Source organism: Dermochelys coriacea, chromosome 8 (assembly GCF_009764565.3).
Source record: "Dermochelys coriacea isolate rDerCor1 chromosome 8, rDerCor1.pri.v4, whole genome shotgun sequence".
NCBI classification, from domain to species: domain Eukaryota; kingdom Metazoa; phylum Chordata; order Testudines; family Dermochelyidae; genus Dermochelys; species Dermochelys coriacea.
In genome coordinates this window covers 107,895,228-107,910,288 of record NC_050075.1, presented here as the reverse complement: position 1 = coordinate 107,910,288, position 15,061 = coordinate 107,895,228, and the positions used below count along the sequence as shown (strand labels likewise).

General features: G+C 57.2%; 1 protein-coding gene across 22 annotated transcripts in view; it reads left to right on the top strand.

The window, feature by feature from the left end:
- The window catches only part of PTPRF (protein tyrosine phosphatase receptor type F), a 617,705-nt gene that overhangs the window by 574,500 nt on the left and 28,144 nt on the right, over window positions 1-15,061 (top strand). For 10 of the 22 annotated variants that reach the window (XM_038412822.2, XM_043520354.1, XM_043520352.1 and 7 more), the window contains 4 exons: window positions 210-221; window positions 3,132-3,247; window positions 6,253-6,285; window positions 9,215-9,312. In XM_038412822.2, coding sequence (XP_038268750.1) covers window positions 210-221; window positions 3,132-3,247; window positions 6,253-6,285; window positions 9,215-9,312 — 259 coding nt within the window. The remainder of the gene's footprint in view (window positions 1-209; window positions 222-3,131; window positions 3,248-6,252; window positions 6,286-9,214; window positions 9,313-15,061) is intronic. The other 12 variants (XM_043520358.1, XM_043520353.1, XM_043520364.1 and 9 more) reach the window with 3 other exon arrangements.

Genomic DNA, 15,061 nt, shown 5'->3' with positions numbered 1-15,061 from the left:
GAACTGTTGGTTCATTTACATGAGTTTCTATAGCCCACTCAGTTGTAATTGGTTGGAGTCTATCAGCTCACCTCCTGGATTCTCTCTTTCTATGTGTATTTTGTGCTGGGGGAAGTGAGCTGGCTTTGTTCTCTGATTAAATGGAGCTCTGTGCATGTGCAGTCAGTGATCACCTCCTTTCTTCTGTTTCTGCTCTTCTCTGGATCTAGTAAACAAGAAAGGTAGGAATCTGTTTTCTCTTCCCTCTTCGATTAAAGTTTAAAATCTACTTCCCCCTTTAAGAACCTACTGTCTGGTGTGTCCCTGCGTGCAGGTGTGGCGAAAGCCAAGGGTTGAAGGCAGTGGCCACATCCTACCCCGCAGCCTTTAGCGATTCACGTGGCTGACAATCACAGGTCACAAGATTTGTGCCAGAGTGTTCTGCAAGTAGGTTACAAATCTAGAAATGTTTCAGAGTAGATTGTAGGTGGTTATAGGGGTTTCTTTGCACTCCCAGAATAGCTGGTCTTTCAAGTGAGAACGTAGGTGTCTGTAACATGGTGTGTCCTGCAGCTGGTAAAGTTTACCCTGACCTTGCCATGGGTGCGATGCCAGCTTGTGGCCACTGCTTTGACAAGGAGCTTGTGCTGTTTGGGAAAGTGCCCTCTGCGCTTGGGCTCCATAATTCAAACCCCGCCTCTATGCGCTGGCCCGGGCCGATGGCCAGCGGTAATTCCCCTGTCTCCAGGAAGGGCCCTTTGAAGGAAGTTGACACACACAAGTGGTTTCTGAGCCACACAAGGAATGTTTTGTGGAAGCCCAGGGCAGATATTCCCTCACCTGGGTTTTCCACCGTCTGTCTGTCTGTAGGTCCCTTTGGGTGCTGGACCCAGCTTGGCTTAGTTTTGTTTTGTTTTGTTTTGTTTGTGCTCCCCAGACCCTATTGTGAAATGGACTCTTCAGAAATTAAATTACTCGCTTCCATTGTGCTCTTCACTTGGCATTGTGAGACAGCAGCACCCAGCACACAGTGCCTCCCAGCTCTCCTCCGGGTGCTGAGTCTGGCTGCTTTCTCCTAAGGCTTTGCTCTCTAGCTTCTTTTCTGAGGGGTTTTCTCCCTGGAGTTCTAAATCTCAAATGCAAATGGATTGAATCCAACTATTGGTAATTGCATGAAAGTCTGGACAGCCTGGATTTGTTGGTTTCATAGAAGCCCTGTGTGGGCTTTTGAAACTGACTAATATCAAACACCTCTTTTGCCTCCTTCCCCACAGAGACCCAAGACACGTTGTCCAAGGACTTGGGGACCAAAGTACGATAGCATATGCCGTGTCTCACCATGGTGTCTGAGAGCAGGAGAGAGAGTGCTTTCGTGTGCGCTTGTCCCTCTCCTTCCATTGATGCTATTAAGTCGGGGAACTCTCCTGTCTGGCTCTCAAAGAGTCAGAGGACTTGGTAGATGCTTGGATGACTCCACTTGGTGTGAGGATCACATGCTGCTCCTCCCCCACCGATCGCCCCCAATGTCTTGTAGTCCCAATATCCAGATGTTTTGGCTGCAAACTGAACTTCAGTCATGATTGGGTGCCCCCAAGTGAATGAAAGTTCTGCTGCATAGAATCAGCAAACAACGAATGACGTCTTGCCGCTCCCCACAGCAGGCACTAATGCAGAAACCCATGTGCACAGCTCTGTATCAGTGTGTAAGTAGTAATACCCTGCACTGGATCAGCATCTTTCTTGTCATGTATGTGAGACTCCGGTCACCCACCTGTCCAAAATGCAGCTGCTTCTGGATGAAACATGGGAGCTGTTAACAATGCCCAGCAACTCCTCAGAACAGATTAGAAAGGGGAGGAAAGCTGGTGAATGTAGATGGGGATACAAGCTAAAATTGGCCTGGGATATTGGTGACAATATGCCTGTCTCCTACAGAAAGCTGTGGGGTCTTTGATATTCACCAGTGGGGCAGCCCCCTGGGTTTATGTTTTGTCCAAAAGACAAAGCTTCCAATATCCCAGCAGCACCCTCTAGTTCTACCCTGAGGCATTTGGGTCAGCACTGACCCAGAGAAATGTCCTCACTCCGCACAGCACAGTGCCCCCTAGTACCCCACGGGGACATTCCCTTTAGTTGTAACGCAAGGGGAAGAGTGGTGCCATCTGAAACATACGTAGCACTTCTTGCAGTGCCAAGTTTGCCTTAAAGGTCTCCCATCCAATTACCAATCTGGTCTGTCCTTCCGTAGCTAGTGAATTACACCAAGATCGGCGCCCAAGGTGGTGACATAAATACAGCATTAAGAGACAACTGTGTGCTTTATTGTCCCGTTAATACACGCCTTGGGTGCCTTCAGCCATTCCAGACATGTATTAATGGCCCAATAAAACATACCCTGAAGAGTCTTTATGCCATTACACTATGGTTCTTGACATTTCATTTCTTTTAATACTTGGGGAAAAATTGACTATATCCTTCCGCTTCAGGAAATAGTTCCTAGGGAGAGTAAGAGGTAATGGGGTTTTGCTTCCTCTTCTTTGCTTCTGATAAATACATTGTACGGAATATGGCATCTCCTAAGGGCTTCCCACACACTCGCTGGGTAAGCCCCTGTCGTCCTGCAGTGTGAAGTCAGAGTGCTCATCCGCTCTCTGTAGGTGGAGACCTTAGGCCAGCAACATGGTCCCACAGAGAGGTGGTGGCACAGCTGGGTCTCAGATGCAGGAGTCCTGACTCCTCCTGGCCCCCTGCTCTGAGCACTTCCTGCCAGTCTCTCCCAGAACTGGAGAGAGCCCAGGAGTCCTGACTGCCACTCTTGTGTGCAGCCCCCGTCCCGCCCCCACACACGCACATCCAGCATGGCCCCCAGCTGCAGCCCTGGGCCAGGCAGGGAGGGCTCTTATGTGGTTTTGCTTTCCCTTGTGACAGTGACTGGGCAGCTGATTTAGCTGCTCAGGGAGTGGCGCTCCCTGCCCCGGGAGTGCAGCAGCCGAGCTCATGGGCAGAGGCACCCATCAGTACATTCAGTCCCCCGTGTCTGCCCTGCTGGCAGGCAACTGCCTGAACGCCAGCTGTGTGCATGATGGCCATGCTGCTCTGTGGGACATGCACTTCCTCACTGTGCCCCTCAATTGTGTGTTTTCCTTCCCTAGGAAAAGAGCCAACTCCCCCTCGTCCAAGGACGAGCACTCCATCGGTCTCAAGGACTCCCTGCTGGCTCATTCCTCTGACCCTGTCGAGATGAGGCGCCTCAATTACCAGACCCCAGGTAGGATGCTGTTGGCAGTGCCTGCCCTCGCTGGGGTGTTCTGGAGCTCCCTCCCATCTCCAGACACTGGGCTGAGGGGATTTCGCTCCCGGCACTCTCTGAAATGTTCAACCCCTTCCCAGCCATAGCGATAAGGCCAGTGGTCTTTGTGCAGAGTTCCCACATCTCTGCTCCGTGAGCTGACATGCTGCTCCCCTGGCCACACAGGTCCTGGAGGGGCCTGGGAGGCAGAAGCTTGGTGTGTGTCAGGCCCTCCCACTCCCTGCTGGTTAGCGAGGCTTGTACACTGCAGGATGTGGCTGCACGGTGGCTGATCAGGGAAATTGCTGCAGTGTCTGTGCTGAGGCTCTGGCAGGGAGACTTCAGGGCTCAGGGAAGCTCTGAGGATTTTCCGTTCTGACCTGCCCGAGGGATGTTGGTTTGTGCTGGCACTGACCATGTCCTAGGAGTCTCAGCCTTGCTAACAAGCAAAATGAGGGAGGATGCTGGCCTGCCGAAGACTCTGTGCTGTCAGACAGCAGCTGTGTCTGGGCAGGGCAGGCCCCCTCCCACACTGAGATCTGATAAATGGCTCAAGAGGAGGATATTCCTGCTATGCTCCTGTGTGGGGAAGAGAAGGAGCTGTGAGTATAGCTCTTCCCCAGCACAGAGAGGGATGCTGCTGGGGGCAGTGCTGGCAGTCCAGAGGATGAGGGTTCGGTCACACCCAGTGTGTGGAGCATCACCAGTCATGCCTGCACTGTCTTGTGGTGCCTGGGGTTCATAGACAGTGTATCAGCCACTGGAGGCAACTGTACTTTCCAGTGCAGGGACGTCTCATGCTGCTGCTTTGTAACCCATGTGTCTCTGAAAGCCCCAGGTCTGTCATTAGCGTGATCAGAGACCGGCACGCCCAAGCTAACTGAGCCCCTTTCAGAATAGCCCAAGTCCTCGATGCAGCAGAAGGGCCATTGGGTTGTCTCAGTGGTGGGGGCAGTTAGCAGTAAATGAGGGCACGCCCCGGTCCCTGCTGCCTTCCAGCCTGTGACTTTTTCTAGGACGGAACCTACCTTCCCTTTCTTCCTGCTGTTCCTCTGGCTACAAGCTTTTGTCTAATGGGAGGCTTTTGAAGGGAGTGTGTCCTGAGGGAACCCTGCTAGATCTGGGCAGGGAGGGTGAGCGAGAGCTTTTGTCTTACTGCTGGTTTGCAGCTCTTTGAGTCAGCACCACTTCCCAGCTCTCCCCTTCCTCTGCTGAGAGGGGAGGTTGGACAGGGGCAGGGCTGGGGGGCTACAGGAGGCTCAGGCTTGTGTAGCTGCTAGGCAGTACTCGTGTCAGGCTCGTGTTCCACACTGGAGGGGAAGGATGCGGTGACAACTCTGCCATAAATAGTGGGCTGTGGGTCTCATCAGGGTATGAAATAAATCAAATATTATGCAGCGACTTTGGAGAAGATTGTTTGTTACTGTCTTGGGAGAGGGAGGAGCAGTCAGCTAAAGGAGGAGCTGAGAGCTCACAGCCAGGGCTTTGCCAGCGCACAGAGTGCAGGGCTGAAGCTGGAGCTGGGGACTGGTGAGGTGCAGCAGCAGGGCCTTAGGGTGACAGTACCTGGGGGTTTGCTCAGACTGCTTGTGTGCCGGGCACGTGCTTTCCAAACCTGGTTTCCATGCACCGGCCGCACTCCCCAGCGAGAAGCAGCCATGGTTGCTTGCAATTATTTGGAGCACTAGGGCTGGTTGGGATTTTGTGTAGGATCCTGTCCCCGCAGGGGCCCTGGATGCATTCATGGCCCCTACGCTTGGGCACTCCAGAGGATGTCAGATGTACTTCTGTCACATGCTGCACAAAGGGGCAAGACTCTACACAGATCTGCACAAGAAACACATTTGGTGGGCAGAGGGGTGCAGGCCACCCCCTGTCTCCCATCCCCCATGTGTCAGGACAAATGGAGCACAGGCAGGCGTAAGGGAAGGAAAGCCCAGTTCCCCAGAGATGGCTCTGTTCCCTTGGCTGCTGAGCCCACTTCTCCAGCGATCTGGCACTTCCCTCCCAAGCAAAGTTTCTCTCTCACTTCCTGTCCCTCTAATGCTTCTGCCGAGTCTCAGCAGGTGGGAAGGAGAGTCTCATGGCTAGAAATGAGGAGACTGTGCTGATGAATGAAGGGGCATTGACGGGCTCTGAGCCCAGGGGGCACAAACAGCACCTTTGCTGTCCGCCATCCGAGATTCATCCCCAGCGCTGTATGGGCATGATACGAACAAGACATGTTGGAATCAGGTCTGCACGGGCTGGTGCCTGATAGTCCCTGTTGGAGACCACAGAGGCTGGGAAACCCTTGTTTAATGCATAATTAATCCACCTGCCATTATTAAATATTAAGCCTTATCGCTTTAATGGTTCTTGCTCTAGACCCAGGTTATTTCACGAATTGTCAGCCTCTTTGTACTAATGTGCCATTTTGCCAGGCTGTGTCTCTGCTAAGCAGTAGAATGTGTTGCAATGAGGCCTCTGGCTGAGGACAGCGGCTAGCTGGAATTCTGAAGGCCTGGCCCTGCAGCGGCAGCTAGGTTGGGTGGTGCCGTGTTCTCTGGCCACCAGGAAGAATGTGATTCCATCCCCCTCCCCAGTGCACATCCGCTCCTTAACCTCACGCCTGCCTCCCCTGGAGGCGTGGGCAGTCGTAGGGTTTGCAGCTGGATGACGGAGGGTCAGGGTGGGATGTGTGTTCATTTCACATACTCAGAGCAGCACATTCATTTGTACCCCAGCGGCAGTAAAGTGTGCTGGTTGGGGTTAAAAACTGACTCTTCCACTGCTAGGTTATCACAGTTCCCCAGCCAGGCAGCGCGCCCATGTGGCTCAGCTTAGTGCAGGAGGGAGCCTCCAGCTTGTCCTTGCTTTTCTGCAGCAAACTCTGCTCTTTCCTTTGCATCCTCATCTCTCTGCCTTTCCCTCTCTGAACCTCTGCGATGATTGTCTGACGGCTAATGGGATTTCTGTTCTTGCCCCGTTTTTTTTCTTTGCAGGTTCCAGTGTCCCCAGTTGCCCGAATATCTCAAGTTAGTTTTCACCCTCCTGTATTTATCTTGACACTTTGCTTTTCTTTCTCTTCCCCTTTCTCTCGTCTCTGTAATTTTTGTTATGATGTCATTGAAGGTCACCCTCACTCACAGCAGATTAGAGTGGCAGTAATTTCACTTTCTAACATGATTAATGGGCCAAGACCTCCCACACAGGCCAGGTTCTGGTGCTATTTGCGTCACACTCCAGCAGTTCAGCACAGCACAAAAGCAGTCTGGGGGCTACAAGGCTTTTGGCCTTGAAGATCTCACTAAAATAATCCCAGCTGATTAGCAAACGACTGTTTCTCTTCAGAGCTGCATTCCAGTCCAGCTCATGCAGCCCAATCTGCTGTGTCCCTTGGCAGGTCGCTGGGCACAGCTGGGCATGGGGCACTTTGCAGCTGTGAAGTTCTGTCTCAGGTGTGGGCAGGACAACAGACATTTCCTTAGAGGTGGCCAATTAAATCCCCTAAAAGGACAAATTGAAGGGCCTTCCGTGGCCCAGGAGTTGAACACACTCTCCTTTTGCCTTGGATGGACCAGCTTCTGGTGTGCCTCTGGCCACCGGTGAAATGCAGCAGAGGGGACAGGTTCTCTGCGTGCTGAGGGACACTTGTCAGGGCTTGTCTGTACGTGGAGTTATTCCGGAATAGTTGCTCCACTTTAAATCCACACCCTGCATTAATCCAGAATAACTTGGGTGGTTAGACAGCCGTCAGCCTTCAAATCACCACACAGCTGGCCCAGACCGCAGGGCCTGGCCAAGAAGCAAGCGCAGAGCAGTGTGGGAGCAGAGCTGTGTGAGTAGCTAGGAGTCTCTGTCTCTCGTGAGCCTCAGACTGAGTTCACCCCCAAATAACTATAAAGGTCTGTCCTCACCGGTGCTGGGGAGCCAAGTACGTGAGCAAGAGCTGGGAATTGCACCCCCTGGCCGGTACTAAGGGCTTTGCAGCCTGCAGTCCTGTCGGGATTAGTGGGGATCTCTGGCTCTCCCACCAAGGGCCTGCCGGAGCGTTCTCAGCACTTCTCTGGTCTCCACTCTGCCTGCTACAGAGGCCTCCCTGGAAAAGCATGTTGAAGTCAAGGAGCTGTGCAGCGCAGAGCTCTCCAGACCCCTCCCCCTGGCATATGTGGGTGCTGTTCAGGAGCCACTGCGCTGGGGAAGGTGTTGCACCCCTCCCCCAGGGCTGCTCCTGGAGCTCTAGTGCTCCCAGCCTGCTGCAGCCTGGCCCTGACCAGCTATTGGGGAATCCCACGCGGCAGGGAGCAGCTGCAGCTGTGGTGTGAGCTGTGGTCCCATGGCTCTGCCATGCTGAGGCTGGTAGTGCACTGGATTGACACACAGCACACACCTTCCAGCCTGTCTCCCCCTCCCTGCCAGCTCTCCTACATGCCCATTACTTGCACAGCTGCTCCCTGGGGCCCTGGCGCAGCGCATGGACAGCTCGGGGCTACGGAGTGCTGATCTGTGCCCTCTGCTGGGTGGGGCAGTGGCCTCAGTGTGGAGACCAACAGCGAGTCACTGGTGAGATGACCCTAATGCCATGGCAGAGGGACCCTACCTTGCCCCAGATCGGTTGTTGGGCAGTGCTCTGTGCCATGATGGGGGTGGTGCTCGCGGCACTCGGTGGAGGGAGGGCGCACGTGTGGGGTGGACTCCGAGCACTGTGCAATTCCCTTTATACGGTGGTGACAGGCCCTTGTGGCTGGGAGAGTTGGCGGTTTCCCCAGTGGCTGCGTTGCAATGTGCAGCGATGCTTGTGCTGTCATCTGGTGGCTTGTCACTGCTGGATGGATGCTCCTGCTGGGTTGCTGTAGCAGCCCATCACTGCCAGCCAGGGTGCCCCGAGGCTGCCGAGCTCTGTTGGAAGGCTCCTGGCTGGGCTCCAGCCTTCCTGCCTCTCTGCCTGTATACCAACAGCATCGCCCATTAATCATCATTAACCACGTGGGGTTTCTGGGAAACCCACAGTGCAGCCTGCGGTGCCACAAGCCCTGAGAACTTGGATGAGCTGTTTTCCAGCCCCGTTCCTGCCAGTTCATCGGTTCAGGATCAGGGCAAAGGGTCCTTCGGGGCCTGGGCTGTAAACCCCAAATGCTGTAATAAGGATCTCTCCTCTGATCTCTGTCCTGTCCCCGTGTAATTCAGCCCATCTCTCCTGGGGCCCTGCGCTTCTCACCAGCCAGCCAGACCACCCAGCAGGGCCATGTGCCATCAACACTCACACACAGTGGCCATGGGGACTTGAGAGACGCAGGCCAGCTCCCTGCAGGCCTCTAGCTCCCGCCAGCCTGCCTGGCACAGCCGCAACGCAGTGGAGGCAGTCAGGCCAGTGAGTGGGAGCCCTGAGGTCCGTAGGGGCCCAGGCCTGGCACCCAGCCATGCAGAGGAGGTGCCTGCAGTACACCCAGTGCTCTCACTCACAGCTGCTGGTTTGAGATGCGAGGGGGCAGGCCTGGGGCCGGGAATCGTGCTGCCCCACTCGGGCCCTGGGTAGCATCGGTGGGTAAACAGCAACTGGTGTGCATGCCCCTTCGGCTGCCACGTAGACTAGCCAAGGCAGGGGCTCAGTAGCCCCTCTGGGGACCCTGTAATTGTTAGGGGTAAGTCATGAGACCACCCCTCCCCCGGGGGAAGCTAGCGCTCTTGAGAATCAGTGTGTTCAACCTCAGCCTGTGCGGGAGCCCCGGCAGAGCATTACCACCCTCTGCACGGCCAGGCCCTGTGCCCACGTCTGAGCATGCTCACCTGGCCATGACCATCCTGCACATCCCGTCTGTTCTGTCCCCCGCGCAGCATGCCGCGGGCCATCCATCCCGCCCAGCGCGCCCCATAGTCACTGTCCGCCTCCGGTGTGCTGCCGTCGCGCGCTCGTGCCTGGCGCAGAGCAGTAACTCTGCCCTCCCCCTCTCTTCGGCCTGCCAGGTATGCGAGACCACCCGCCCATCCCGGTGACGGATCTCGCTGACAACATCGACAGGCTGAAGGCCAACGACGGGCTGAGGTTCTCCCAGGAGTATGAGGTGAGCTGCAGAGAGGGAGACAGGCGTGCATGGTGTTCCTGGCAGACCAACCCGAGAGCCGTGCGCAGCAGGGAGGGGCCGATCCGTGGGCAGCATCCCCCAGAGGAGGCAGCGTTGAGCTTGGCGGCTCTCCATGCTGCTCCCATAGGTGACTGGGCTGTATGATGGGGCCCTACCCTGGGGAGCTGTCCTTGGGCAGCAGAGCGCTTGCTGGCCCTGGTGGTGCCAGGAGCATAATCGGGCTCAGCCCAATTACATACACAGGGATTGCGAGAGCAGAGCGGTTCCTGGCTCTCAGCACCTCGCCCGGCGCTGGGCTTGCGCTGAGCTTGTTTGTTCTGTTTGAACCAGGCCCAACATGGGCACTTGCTCTGCAAGCTGCGCCCTGCAGCTCTGCCAAGACACCTCAGGCCAAACCTCCGGTTCCCTCCACACTCACAGCTTCCCTGTGCACCTCCCGCTGGGGTTACCCCCTTTCCAGACTAGGTCTCCCCTCCCGCCCCCCACGCACCTCAGCTCCAGCTCCCCGGCTGCTTCCTTTGTCACACGGCGTAGAAGCACCCAAGCCTGATCTGCAGCACCCCGGTGTCCCACATCTGTCACGACACTAAACACCTTGCTCTGCTGATACCCCTCGGTCCCACCCTGTCTCTCCCTAAGTCTCCATGTCCCCCCACCCAGTGATGAGCTGCCAAAATCTTAACAACCAGTTCCCTCCTCACCCCACGAGGGGGTCGTGGCCCACCCCTGCCCCCCGGGGCCTCCTGCCCCATCTAACCCCCCGCATTCCTTGACACCCCCCTCCCCTGTCCCCTGACTGCCCCCAGAACCGGGCAGGAGGGTCTCGTGAGCCACTGTAGTGGGTGCCCATCCTGCCCCTAAGAGCCAGAGGGACCTGCCGGGGGGGCAAGGTGGGGAGTCCCGGCGGTGCTTACCTGGGGCAGCTCCCAGGAAGCATTTGGCAAGTCCCTCTGGCTCCTAGGGGCGGGGTAGTGTACCTGGGGGGGAGCAGGGGGAGCGGCCGCTCGTCCCACTGATCACATCAAAAGTGACGCCTTAGATGCCGACTCCCTGGGTGCTCCAGGGCTGGAGCACGCACGGGGAAAATTTGGTGGGTGCAGAGCCCCCACCAGCAGCTCCCCAGCTCGCGCCCAGCCCCAGCTCACCTCTGCTCTGCCTCCTCCCCTGAATGTGCCGCCCCCCCCATTTTTCCTCCCCCCCCCCGGTGCTCTGCTTCTCCGCCCCCTCCCCCGGCTTTCCGCGAATCAGCTGTTCACGGGGGAAGCCAGGCAGGGCTGAGAAGCAGGCGGCGGCTTTGCGCTCAGGCCCAGGGAGGCGGAGGGGAGCTGGGGCGGGGAGCAGTTCCCCTGCCCCCTCCCCGGGTTACCTGCTGCGGCGCGGGCGGCCCTCCTTGCACCCCCCACCCCAGCTCCGCCGCCTGCTTCTCAGCCCTCCCCGGCTTCCCGCGCCAACAGCTGATTGGCGGGAAGCTGGCCGGGGGGGCGGCGAAGCAGAGCAGGGCGGTGCATTCAGGGGTGGAGGCGGAGCGGAGGCGAGCTGGGCGTGGGGCGGGGCAGGGAGCTGCTGGTGGGTGCTCTGCACCCATCAAATTTTCCTCATAGGTGCTCCACGGCTGGAGCACCCACAGAGTCGGTGCCTAAGGCGCCACTTTTGGCCGGTTGTTAAATTTAGACGCCCTTTTAGAACCGGTTGTCCCACAAAAGGGCTTCTAAATTTAACAAGCGGTTCTAGCAAACCGGTGCAAACCAGCTCCAGCTCACCACTGCCCCCATCCCCCCACTCTGTGGATACCGCTCTGGACCTACCCGTGCTGTTACCCCCTCGGTCCCCCCCTGCTCTTCTGATTCCCTTCAGTCCCGCCCTGCCCCACCCCCTGCTCTGCTGATACCCTTCGTTCCTGCTCTGCCCCTCCCTGGGCCCCCCACCCTCCCTGCTCTGTGGATACCCCTCGGTCCTGCCCTGGGCCCCCATCCACTGCTCTGCAGATACCCTTAGGTCTCGCCCTGGGCCCCCCAATTCCCGCTTTGCGGATACACCTTGGTCCTGACCTGCAACCTTCTCCCCACTGTTTAATTCCTGCAGCCCTTCCCGTACCACAACCCAAACCACTGCTGCTGTTCCAGAACCCAAACCGTTATCACTCATGGTTGGGCTCCCCTGCCACCTCTCCCCTGTTTCCTGAGGAGCCTGCCAAGCCGGGTGTCGTGGGGTTAATGAGCACGCAAATTGCTGTGTCTGGGCCCGGCATGTTCCAGCCCTGCTCCCGCTGGCGCCATTTGCCAGACTGGCTGATCAGTCTGAAAAGTTCTCATTTGGGGAGAAGTTCCCATGCAGCCATTAGAGCCGCAGTGGGAGTCAAAATGTTTTCCTCGGCTTGCATACATCCCTAGAGGAGCCACTTCAGCTGTGTGAGGCATAACTCATAAATTACCTCCCCCCCAATTTTAAGTGGGGCTAGATTGGGAACGAGTCCTGCGCGTGTGTTATCGCTGCTGTTGGAATTGTTATCTGCCTCTGCCTGTGGCCTCCCATTGCTCGAGCCTATCTCCATTGATCTATGCAATGGGATCAGGACGCTTCCCCACAAGATACGATTATACATGCTGGAAAGGAAGCGAGCAGGTGAGGGACAAATGGCAGCCTGCTGGAGAGGGCTGTGTGATGGAGGACACTGAGGAGACTGGGCATATCGGCCAAGTGCTGCCACTCCACACACAGCTCTCCTGATCCAGGGAGAGGCCTTGTTAATGCCGCTAGCTTGCAGTGCAGTGAGTGTGCGCTGAAATGCCATACCTCCCATTTTGTGCATCTGTGTGCCGTGAGCACGGTGACCCTGTGCACGCTCCAACCTGCCTGCCTCATTCTTTTGTATGAATCCAATTGCAATTTAAAGCAAAACTCTCGGATTTGCTGTAACCTGATTCTCTCTTTTCTGCATCCCAGGAGAAGCCTGTGAGTGCTCTGGGTATCTGCCTGTGGGAGTTGTCTTTGCCATTCAGAGTCTGCCACACAATAGCAAGCTCTTGAACTGGTTCAGAAAATTAGCATTAAGTACATTCCCTTAACCATTTCCCTATGCTGCTCTCTTCTCATTCTCCTTTTGTAGAATATCATGGCTGGTTGAGAGCACCAATCAGTTGTACTTTCCATGCTGACAGGTTTCAGAGGAGCAGCCGTGTTAGTCTGTATTCGCAAAAAGAAAAGGAGTACTTGTGGCCCCTTAGAGACTAACACATTTATTTGAGCATAGGCTTTCGTGAGCATCCGATGAAGTGAGCTGTGAGTGAGCTTATGCTCAAATAAATTTGTTAGTCTCTAAGGGGCCACAAGTACTCCTTTTCTTTTTCCATGCTGAATAGCTTATTAAATAGCTGATTGTTGCGTGTAGTGCCTTCCCTTGAACTCCATCACATTGGACTCCAGATTCGGGTGGAATGACTGATCACAGCACACTCTTAAGGCAACAACGCTAGGGTGGGCTGGAGTAGGTGTGCACCAGGTGCCCAGGGTCACTAGTGAAAATGGGGTTGGTCTCATCCCAGTACCGGGCTTGGCTGATTGTCACCGGGTCGGGATCTAGGAGTGGAATTAGCCAGGGAGCCTGGTGCTCCGGGCTGGACGTCCTGGGGCACTTGGAAGGGAACTGCCCAGTGGATGTGGAAATAGTACAGGGAGCACTGGGGCAGTGTGCTGCAGCCTGGATGAGCATGTGCACAAGGCAGCAAGTGCTGCTACCTGAGAGAACTCTGCAAAGTGGTAAGCACTGGCCTCCTGTGCCCACTGCCCCGACTTCTTCCAGCTCCACCAGCCACCCCTTTTCCTGGGGACTCAGCTCAGTGAGAGAGCAGACTCAAGCGCTTAATCCCTGCGCCCGGGGCTGGATGCAGGCCAGTGCACTGGCCTGGCCAGGGGAGCAGTGCAGCGGTGTGAACCGGAGGCCCTTCTACTGTCTGTTTTAGGAGGAGCCATAGTTTGTCTTTTCCCATAGAAAGCCAACAGCCTCACGTCTCTGTGTGGAGCGCGGGGCTCTCGTAAAGGGAGCGAATTCCAGGCACACCAAGCAGCCCAGACACAGAGCAGATCTTTCACAGCCCGTCAGCCCCTGAGCAGAGCTGCCCGGAGTGAGCTGTGTTGGAGAATGCAGTAACCTGGGCGCGCTCAGGGGCCTGGCGTGGAGCTCCAGGACAAATCTGGGACCCCCAGCGCCTGCCCGTGGGCCGATGGCAGCCCTGGGCGCGGGGGAGGAGCTCCCTCCCGGAGGCTGCAGCCAGGTCGGAGCCAGAAGGGTTCACCCTGGAAGCGGAGCAGGCAGGGTTCATGTACAGCTGGAGCCGGCGCAGCCTGAGGCCGGGCCTGGGCCCCCGGTGGGGCAAGCAGAGCACTCAGGGTCTGGCAGCCGCTCTCCCCCCCAGCGTGTCATTCGCAGCGTGCGTCCGTCCGTCTGTCCGGGGATAGTCCGAGCGAGGTACAGCCGGGGATTAATGGAATTAAACAAGGGCCAGGGCGGCTCAGCCGGTTCATTATTTCTCGCAAGCGTGATGGGTTTGTGCTGAGCTGTGTCAGAGCTCCCCCTGTTGGACACCTGTCTGCACTGCAGCCACGAGCTGCCCATCCGTGTGTTGCCCAGGGCAGGCTCCAGCCGCGATGGGGATCGTTGTGTCGCGTGGTTCCCGCCCCTGGTGCTGTGTGGCACACGCTGCTCAGACGCTGGGGAGTTGGGCATTGCTGCCCCCCTCGCTGACGGGCACGAGGCCTGCCCAGACGGAGCCACTCGGGCTTTTTGTTCTCCCCAGTTCTGGGCTGTGTCACACGGAGATCTGAAGATGGGAAGGGGACTGGCACTGCGGCTGCACCATGGTACCATGGTGACAGGAGAGCGGGCAGAGGCCACCTTCTCCGTTCTAGAGAACAGCCTTAGTCAGGTCCCGCCCCACCCGACCCCTCTAGCTTGGGAGCCCAGTGCCGCCCGGTCCCGCCCCGCCCCTCTGGCTAGGGAGCCCAGTGCTGGCCCGGTCCCGCCCCTGGCCCGGTCCCCGCTGTCCGTGTGACTCTACCTGTGCTGGAGAGCTGGGGCTGAGGAGCAGGAGAGCTGCAGAAATGTGGCGGAAGGGCCAGTTACTGAGAGGAAACAGCCTTGGAAAGCGAGTGGGTCTGTACATGACGCACCCTTCGTGGCCAGCGCAGGGGAGCGGTGGTTTCTGCTGTGGCTGTCCCCTGACACTTGCAGCCCTTGGGGCTGTTGAGGGTGTTTCCGTAGCCCATGCTGGCAGGAGGCTTCTCGCAGGCAGGGGTAGTGTTAGGTGCCCAGGGCTCTGGAGTGTCCCACTGGGAGTGTCTGCACTGGTAGATTGGCTCCATTAGTATGTCCAGCCAGCTCCGTCTGTAGGGCCTCTACTCAACCACCCCTTCTCCTGGAAGGCGCGACTGCCCGGCAAGAGACGCGCGGGTTCTCCAGAGGTGCCAGCCCTGTGCTCGCGGGAGGGACAGCGAGCGCTGCTGCGGGGAGGCACTGGAGTCATAGCAGCCATGGCCACCTCCGGAGTCGGGCTGACGGCAGTGCACGAGGGCTGCTAGAGGGGAGGAGTCTGGGCATGTTCTCCCCAGCTGAGCTCTAGGGGTGGATGGAGGGGTCAGCATCTCGTGCACCCCGAAGTAAACCTCCTTCCAGCCAAGCAGCCGGCTCCTCCAGCGTTCGTTTGCCTTGAGGAGGGGCCGCACCCGCCCCAGG